We start from the raw sequence: 9,910 nt of genomic DNA on the forward strand, positions 1-9,910 counted from the left end.
AAGTTTTGCTTTTCGTATTTTTCAGGAAACAAACGCAGAGGCTAATAATTAATTGTACAATAATATACAAAAATGGAAAACAATATATAAAAATGCGAACAAATATTAATTATATAATAATTAATAATATGCTTATTTAGCTTATGCGTATTATATGAACGTAAAATTACTCGCCTCTTTATATCGCTAGTTATATTTTATATATTTGCGCCTGAAGATTATACAAAATGTGTTAATATTGAATATAGTTTGTTCACAAGAAATAAATAAATGAAAGCAATGAGTTCATTCCATCGTACTAGAAAATAGGTAACGCCCATGTGATTAGACCTGCAAGGATCTTCAGTGTCGCACTGTCAATCATTTTTATGTCTTTATAAATTTTAATTCCGGTTGAACGTAACCAAAACAAGGCAAGCTTACTACAAATACATATGGGATATATTTTGGCTATCTAGAATTTCTTGCTAAGCTCCATGCATGTATTTTTTAAGATTATGTTACATTTGTTTGTTTTGCTCGAAATAAATTTTCGTTTATACGTTTTGTTTGATAAACTACAACTATAGATATAATGATCTAAAATCGTTTATCCTAGTCATCTGGAGAAATAAGTTGTATGACGGACATTCAATATATAGATACATATCGAAACAACTTTTCAAATTTTCAATTGAGCTGTATTAAAAAGCAAAAGCTTTGAAGCAATTTTATATTCCGTCAATTTTCGTCAAGTATATAACGTTTTATTACTATTTTAATATATAAAAACTGAAACTTTTTACACAATACAGGCAATCTTCTATTGTTGATTTGCTGACTTGCAAAAGAAGAAGAAGACATTTAGTTTTTTCATTTCCTATTTGCTATTTTTTTTTTTATTTTTCTTTTTTAAATCAGATATTGTACAAAAAAATTTCTCGTGAAAAAATTAAACGAAATTTCTCGTGAAAAATAATACAAAATTTTTATAAAATGTAAGCAAAATATGGATACCATTTGCACTTTACTTTTTTTATACCTTAACACCTTTCAGCAAAAACAATTAGAAAAATAGTTGTGCTTGTGAGAAAACATGAAAAAATTAATTGCAAATTTGAAAAAGATATTCAGCAGAGTAAAAAAATAAATTTTATAAAAGTTTATGCGATACTAGTATGGATGGCAAGTTTGGTCAACGTATACGAAATTTTGCAACGCTTAGTATGGTCAGTTTTGCGAATCTATACGGGTTTTTGCAACGCTTTATGACAATTTTGATTGAGTTACACGGCAAAAAATGTGCTCGTTGTTGTCCTGTGTTAAGTCGTTTATCTGCAGAGCAAATGTTTATATTGTAAAAGATACTATTTGCTAGTGTAGGCAGTGTGCCTGCTTTGATTGTTTAAAGCTAAAGTTAAAATCTAAAATCGCAGTATAGTTATTATGTTCTACATATATATTCGTGTAAAGCGTTCATATATTATTACATAATTTGCGACAAAGATATATAACATCGTGGTGTATACAGTGTATTTTGTAAGTTTGTGTTTGTGTGCGCATTAATGTTGACGCTGAAGTCGACATTATGCTAATGTTTACAAATAGCGACTGGTAAGTGCTTTAACTTGTTTATAGATATATGCAGATATGTACATTTATATTTATATTTATATATATATATACATATATATATAAGTATACAATTTCGTTATGAAAAAGGAAAACGTGCAAGCTCTTATAAGTATTGTATGAGCGTTTACGTGGTACATACTTATTTGGCCAATTAGGCATTAAGGCAAAAATAATTTTTAAATGTTTCGTTACCGTGAGGATGCATAACGTGTCCGCAAATCTTCCAGTGAGCAACGGTGACATTTCGTTTTCGTTTTTTTTTTCAGTTTTTTCAATTTTTTTTTACTTCGCTGGAGCTCTCCTTGATAATTAGGTCGTAAAAAAACCCCAAAACTATTATAATCGACATCAATGCACAAAGTAAATAACGACATTAAAACATGTGACAAACGCATACAATTCGAAAGCGAGCGACCTAAAAATTATTCGTATTGCTATTAATATAATCCAGAAATCTATAATTTATGTGTGACCTAAAGAAAAATCGTTAGCAGCACATTTTGTATTAACAAACCTTTGGAAATAATTCGATTTGCAAACAACAGCAATGAAAAAATTTAATATCATTCATCATATCATAACGGGTGTGTCTAAACTTGCAATGGATTTTCCTAAAAATAATCATATAAGTGTGTGCTATATGCATTTTGATATGACTTAGGAATGTTTTCGAAAATTGTTTGTTTGTTAATTATTACTTTTGGTTATATCGACAGCCGTTTATTATTTTCTCTTCATTTTAATAACCCATAAACAGAAAAGTTAAAAACTTATTATTGCGATATACCTATCGCAATTTTGTTGAAAAGAAATTCTCAAAAGTTTTCAATGCCGATAAACGTGTTTATAAGGTACGTGTTCACGTTAGGCAGTAAAAATATTCCCAAGTTTTGCGTTCTGCCAAAAAAAAAAAACATCTTATGATTATATCTGTTATGACTGTTTTAAATTCAATCAAGTGCAATTAATTTACTGAGAATTCAATTTTCAATTATTTCAACTATGTCTGTCCATCTTTCTCTTTGTTCTTTATTCGAAGAGTTCTTTAAACATAACAAATCAATTATACAGATCGCGAGAAATTCATCCTAAAACGTTAGCCAAAACCTTAATAAGATTCATTTCGTCTTAGTTAAGATTGAGTAAAATGTTCGAGGTCTGTGTTCTTTTCGCAAAGTTGTAAAGAAATTTTCATACAATGTGCGTCCCCCATTAACTTGGTGGGGCAACGTGTAGGGCTATGCTCTATTGCATTGTTAATATAAAATATGAACCATGAATCTCGTTTAGGACTTGTTATAAACTCCTGCAAAGAATATAGTCGCGTTATGCGCTATATGTGATTGTGTGAGCAATATAGAGAAATTGTCAGTTCTAATTGGATATTACAGTGATAATTTAATGCGATTTTTGTTCTAAATATATTAACAAAAGGAAATTGAATTTAATTTTGAATTATCCCCTTTTCTCTCTTCTAAAACTAACCTTGACGAATTAGCTGAGATTATTTCTGCTCAGGACCAATTGTTTTGTAAGTTATTCGCGAAAACTTATTTCAACGTTTTGGTACCTACCCAAAATGATGTGAAATAATTATAAACCTAATTGTTTTCGTTTCATGTTCGTGACAGATATGTTAAGTGAATCCAAAAGAAAAATCGAAAGCCCAAAATTTCTGTCTATAAACTAATATACGATTTCTGTCTATAAACTAATATACTGTAACAGGGAGTATCGCTAAATAACTAATAATAATAATACTAATAGTAAGTATCCTTGCTGGCAATATATCCATCTATCGCAAAAAGTGAAATTAGCGTATTGATGACAACATGTGGTCCGTTGCTTTAATATAAACATAATTGTACTGAGCATCTTGCTTGTCATTTTTATATCAGCCGTCGAAGTCAAGATTTTCATATGCAGAAACAAGGCGAAGAGGTTCAGACTAATTTTTCATGATAAGTTAATTAGTCCTGACGGTCCTTTGTCGCTTTTCGTTATTAATTGCTACGTACAAGGTAGGTAGAGGACAAGGTGTAATTTCTTGAGCAATTGTGGCCATCCGTCCGCCTCTTATTTGGTTGAAATATAATACAAAATGTATAAATTTTGACTTGATTGCCTTAATATACAAGTTCGATGGAAAGTAATGGGAAATTCACACATCGAAATGAAGTAAACATGTCCAACGATACGTCCGGATACAAAGATTAGAACAGTATGCTCTTGTTTAATCTCGTGCAATATACTGCACGTGTTTTGGACATGAAATAATGCAGAGCTTCTTTTTGGACAAATAAGAGAACAACACATACATATCTGTAAAGTAATTTTTCGCCACAAAGGGAAAGTTCGAGAAAAGAAAAAAAAAACAATGTTATTTGATGGGTTCGCATTTTGCTGATTTCCGTAAATATTTGTTCATTTAAAAGGATAGTATCAATAAAAGGTTATACGTTGGTAAACAATCATAAAAGCGTCTACCCACTACTCATTTCAGCTTATTGCGTACGCCATACGCATCGTAAGTTTCATACGCATGAAATTTTCATATGATAGTTAAGGACTACTTCATAAGGACTACTCTTATGCCCACGCATTTATGCGTGTGTAACCTTAAATGAAGAAATTCCTCGCGATTTTGACACACTGTCTTAGCCAATTATACATTATCGAAACACAGATTAATGAAATGAAAACATAGTTTTATTAAATAAAAAGTAAATTTCAATACTACGGAGAATGTTATTTTTTATGAAATATAATTAAATCTTTACGTGGAAAAATACAAAACGTCAAAAAGTTTCATGCGTCTATCTCGTATCATCATGTAGCGTTCACATGCACAATGTTTGAAAATCAATAAAACGGCCTAGTATTTATAAGCACCACAATTTGTGCTGGGGTAACTACGAGTAGCATAAAGCAAACTACTTAGGCAGCATACAACAGCAGCTATTGAGATTTGATGATGCGAGAATAATGGGACTTATTATTATAAAGACGCGCTCCTAGCGCTCTGCATAATGAATGTAATGTACTTGGGATACCTTTGAAAATCTATCTACCTACCTACCTACCTACCTACCTAACTACCTAACTACTTACCTACCTACCTACCTATCTACCCATCTACCCACTTCTGACACCTTTAAATTTCATTCTATTTAATCGTTTTTCTATGTATGCAAGAGAGAACTTAGACATAAAAGTTCCGTGAATAAATATCTGACTAACTGTATAGTCACATAATTAAAACTTTTGTATATACATACAATATATATTTTTATTGCAACACAGACTGTCTTAATCTTTTTAATATGAAAATGCTGCAGCAACTGTAATCTTAGGCGACACATTCGTCTCATAAGTGAGAGGAAGTCCTTTCAACCTTTCAAGAAGTAAATGACGAAATCTCGATTCTCTTTCATAAAAATAGTATTTAAAAATTATTAACAATTGCTTGGAATATTTTTGGAAAGTGTTCAAAAAAAAAAAGAAAAGTGTTTCAAATATAAATGATAAAATTTCTAAGTTTTAATAAAATAATGTCATAAATATATATAAACAAAAAATAAGCAAATAAAAAAGCATTGAAAACAAACGAAACTTTGAAAAAAACAAAAAATGCAATTTCGAAAAACATTAACACGAAACCTTTACAAAGGTTTTAATTTCTTCAATATTTCGTAGCATTCTTATGAGAATGGCGGCGTTATCGTCGTCATCGTCGTCGTCGTGTAACTGTCTATTGTGAAATGAATTAGTTGAGAACTTCTGGTCGAAAGCACAGCTACTGACGAAAAAGTGGGTTAACTAGTTTCAGTTTCATAGGTTAGGCATGTCCTTATTATGTTAACTGCATTCACAACTCGTTGAAAGTTTAAGAACCTTTTAGAGAAGCAACTGCAAACGCTTTCAATAGACATAGAAGTATGTTAAAGCTTCTCAGATATATGCCTCACTAAACCAAACGTGCTTTTTATTTCATTTATTTATCTATTTACTAAGAGAATATGAAATAATTCAACAATTAAAATTTATTTATAGTTTAGGAGATTAACTATTTTTAGTTAGTTAGTAAAAAAATAATAATAATAGTAATAATAATAATAATAATAATAATAAATTCATGCTCGATAAGTTTTCTCAAATATAATATATGCCAGCGCTAATACACATATATAATTTATATATATATATATATATATATATATATATATATATGTATATATGTATATATAAGTGCATATGCATTATTGTATTTTAATGGTAACCCTTAATTGAAGGAAGAAAAAGCAGCAACAACTATAGATGAAATAACCAATCCTTTTTCATAAGCTTGGAGTATTTGCAGTGCGCATGACTACTTATACATATTAATATATGTAGTATGTCCTTTAATTCGATTAGAAGTTCTTTAATTTGGTGCATTCATTGATTGCAATCTACTCTAATAATAATTTCTATTATTAAAAGTATTTATTATTGAGAAAATCTCTCGTGCATTTGGATCATAATAATAATATTGTAAAAGTTTAAAAAATAATAATAATAATTTAAAAGAAATAAATAAATAAATAAAAAAAAAAATAAAAAAAACTTGTAAAGTTTTTCTCTCGAATGAATTAAGAACGTATCGGACGTTTGCCGTAGTTAGACATTGCCATGGGCTGCCTAAATAGTAAAGATCGTCTTACAAAAGAAGATATGGAATTTTTGAAATCTCACACTCGCTACGATGAAGCCACCATAAAAGAGTGGTATAAAGGATTTAAGGTAACTATTTCATATACTATACTACTACGTACTAACAGGTTGAATTTTATTATAGCAAGATTGTCCAAATGGGCGATTAACTCCGGCAAAATTTGTTGATATGTATAAAATGTTTTTCCCGTCTGGAAATGCGGAAGAGTTTTGTGATCATGTCTTTCGAACATTCGACATGGATAAAAACGGATACATAGACTTTAAGGTGAGAATTACATCAGATTTTATGATTATATTAATAAACGCTTTTATATATGTATATATATATATATATAAATATATATATATATATGCATTATATATAAGTATATATATAATGCATACACATACATCCGCGTTAGATTTTTTTCTATGCCCACCACAACAAGGGATGTTTGGTGCGCTAGGTTCTCAATGCAATTAATTTACAAGTTGGGAGAAAAGAAAATCGTTAACTCCAATAAAAATTGAACTATGAAGTTGTGTTTTCTCCTCTTAATATGCTTCTATACTAAATTTAGCATTCTAGATGCGACATCCCATAACGACAGACAGCAAAAGTCAATCGAATATTACATTCAATATATATATACATATATATATATATATATATATACGATAAATATATATATATATATACATGTATATATCACTATATATGCAAACATTAACATATAAGGTTTGCTGCTTATGTTTTGCTCATGTTGTCTACATGAAATAAATCGAAACATTGTTTTATTACTATAGGCGACGCGTCCATAAGAAGGTCATTTCTATGGAAATGGGAACTGCAAACTTTTAAACTGTGGGGCAATATTGGGCATTGCACTAGATATGTGGCTTCCGCATTAATCTTCGCAGTTATGTTTTACTTTTTGGAGGAATATTGAATTGCAGGATCTGAAGAGTTTATATTGAAGAGTCGATCCAAAGGAATCAAATTTTAAATATCTATTATTTGAATATCTTTCTGTTTCTTTTTGACTTACAATACCTTCCGCACTATAATCTGACGTTTAATACGTTTTTGTAAAACAAAAATGGACAGTAGATATGATATAAATAACAAAATAATTATGTTTTGAACCGTTTGCACCTGATGAGGAAATCTTAGAGTTTTTATGCAAGCTTTTTAAACAAAGACAAAATCGAAGACGGTCTCTTAGCTAGATGGAGTGGAACTAGTGGAGATGGATGAATGCTTTATCGCTCAATGTGCTCACATATACGCAACATATACAAATTGATAACACTTCGTGGGAAGATTAAATTACTCCGCTTTATTTGTAAATGGTTTTTTGACAGTTATGGACGATCACGTTACCCGAGATTACGTTGAAGAGAAATTTACACTGAAAGTTCTAATATTTAAAGGCCGTTACTGGGATAGGATTTCAGTAAGCCGAAGCAAAGACAGAAAGAACAAAACAGATACCATGACTAAATCGATTTTGCTGTTCGCATTAATGATCAAGATCTTACTTTGATTGTTAGGCTTTCCTTAACGACATGTTCGAAAAACATGTAACAATTTCAATGTTGCTTATAACTATTAAACATCATTTGCTAGGTTATTATCGTGACACATTCGAATTCCGAACTTAATCAACCATTCGTTAGAACAACAAGTCGCATACATGCAATTAGTTAAAGCCATTAGAAGGATTATAAATTGTGAAGGGTCTGACTACATTTGTACATTTTCAAAAAAAAAAAAAAAAAATCCGCCTCAAATTTATTTCTCTTTCGTATACACTTTCAGGAATTTTTACTCGCAATAGATGTAACATCAAGTGGAACTCCCGAAGAAAAATTAAAATGGGCATTCAGAATGTATGACGTCGATGGAAATGGTGTTATTGACATACAAGAAATGACAAAAATTGTTCAGGTAATTGCGAACAATTTACAATTTTCATTCTACATACGATGATAATAAATCGTAGCTAAATATCTTGCTGCTTTTACAATAGGACAAATATCTCTTCAAGATTTTAGACCCGCGAGTTGACAATGACAACTTGCCACATGTCCCATTAAAACTTATGGGGGGAACGTTTGTCTCTACATTGCTTTATTTCTCAAGCAATTCTCAATCAGTCCACTTTCCTGGACGATTCCTAAAAAGAGGAAAGAAAAAAGTGCCAAATTTGAAAAGCATTCTCTTTAGAATCTTAACATAGAATCGCTAATAAGAAATTTAAGTTTGAAAATTATATTTATTCATGGGGCGATATTTTTATTCTATTATATTTCCTAAGAGGATCAAACTTTGAAAGACATTGGTCAGACATAGTGCATAACAATGCAACTTTTTTGTAGTTAAATTTTTCATTCACATGAAGAGTTTTTTAAAAACTTCATGGCAGTATAGAAGCCAACCATTTAACTCGGCCAAATATATATATATATATATATATATATATATAAATATATAAAAAAAAATATATATATAATATATATTTACTCCCACTAAAAGTTGATCATAGAACTATTGTTGTGGGAAAGATGGACATCAAATCACAATTTGTTTAATTAATTTTAGTGATCTTCCTTTGCACTACATAGTATATACAAATTTTGTCAGCTGCGCTGAATAGAATAAAAAATGGATATTGATTTCAATTTTAGGCAATCTACGATATGCTTGGGGCTTGTTCATCAAATCGTCCCGCTGATTCGGCGGAGGAAAGAGCGAAGAATATATTCTCTAAAATGGATGAAAACAATGATGGTCAATTAACGCAGGAAGAGTTCTTAAAGGGCTGTCTCCAAGATGAGGAACTTTCAAAAATGCTAGCACCATAAAGAAATCTCAATCATTCAATTTCTTCTAATATGTGTATAATTTAAGAATAAACAATAAATATAGTAATGAAACAAATTACCTATTTTCAATGTGTATATTGTTGTCTTTCATCAGTCTATCCGGGCTGTGAAACCTTTAAGATGGTACATTCTCCACGTTAAACACGACACCGGTTGCTACATTGCTTATAATGGATGGCTGGTGTAAAGACAATGTTGACTACAACTTTTATGGATTTAATAATTTATAAAGTTTTTTCATAACCGCATTTTGGGCTTTGGGTACTTTCCAAGTTTCAGGACGTTAGATTTGTTTTGGGAAAGCAAAAAGAAAGAAATTTGACTAGTTACTTTGAATGATCGCGTATCACGTAACCAGAAAAAGAATTATCGTCATTCAATATTCTTCTCTCGACTTTTACTGTACTGTGATAAAAATGTGCTTATGGCGCTATACTATGCACAAATGCGGACAGTATATAATCGAGTTGCGAAGTTGCCTGACATGCCGCGTTTTGCAAATCGATGCAAATCGGACTTGACTAGAATGATGTAAACGTTTGATTTGCGAGACAGTGTTTTCACTCGCTGTTTATTGTGTATTTGGGCGACGTAAAGCTAGTGTTAACTGCTAGCAGCACTAACACTAATAAAATAATAATATGTTTGGTTTTAAGATTTAAAATATTCCCTACCACGTGTACCATTTTCAGCGCACAATAGAACTCATTTA

General features: G+C 30.4%; 1 protein-coding gene across 2 annotated transcripts; it reads left to right on the plus strand.

Moving 5' to 3' along the window:
• Window positions 1–1,121: 1,121 nt before the first annotated feature.
• On the plus strand, window positions 1,122–9,273 carry LOC119631871 (neuronal calcium sensor 2). Of its 2 annotated transcripts, none has more exons than XM_038024413.1 (5): window positions 1,122–1,593; window positions 5,907–6,396; window positions 6,452–6,595; window positions 8,132–8,260; window positions 9,001–9,273. In XM_038024413.1, the coding sequence occupies exons 2-5, from the start codon at window positions 6,286–6,288 to the stop codon at window positions 9,175–9,177; spliced, it is 561 nt and encodes a 186-aa protein (XP_037880341.1). In that variant the 5' UTR covers window positions 1,122–1,593; window positions 5,907–6,285; the 3' UTR covers window positions 9,178–9,273. The 2 variants fall into 2 exon arrangements, with proteins under 2 accessions (XP_037880341.1, XP_037880342.1); XM_038024414.1 differs by lacking the exon at window positions 1,122–1,593 and adding an exon at window positions 1,671–2,198.
• The last annotated feature ends 637 nt before the right edge of the window (window positions 9,274–9,910 follow it).

This window comes from Glossina fuscipes, unplaced genomic scaffold (assembly GCF_014805625.2).
Source record: "Glossina fuscipes isolate IAEA_lab_2018 unplaced genomic scaffold, Yale_Gfus_2 1, whole genome shotgun sequence".
Classification (NCBI taxonomy): domain Eukaryota; kingdom Metazoa; phylum Arthropoda; class Insecta; order Diptera; family Glossinidae; genus Glossina; species Glossina fuscipes.

What these genes read in the sequence shown, in the direction of transcription:
- LOC119631871 (XM_038024413.1), top strand. Translation starts at nt 6,286, where the DNA reads ATGGGCTGCCTAAATAGTAAAGATCGTCTTACAAAAGAAGATATGGAA. An exon ending in AGTGGTATAAAGGATTTAAG is followed by an intron (nt 6,397 to 6,451) that starts GTAACTATTTCA and finishes ATTTTATTATAG; the next exon opens with CAAGATTGTCCAAATGGGCG. An exon ending in ACGGATACATAGACTTTAAG is followed by an intron (nt 6,596 to 8,131) that starts GTGAGAATTACA and finishes ATACACTTTCAG; the next exon opens with GAATTTTTACTCGCAATAGA.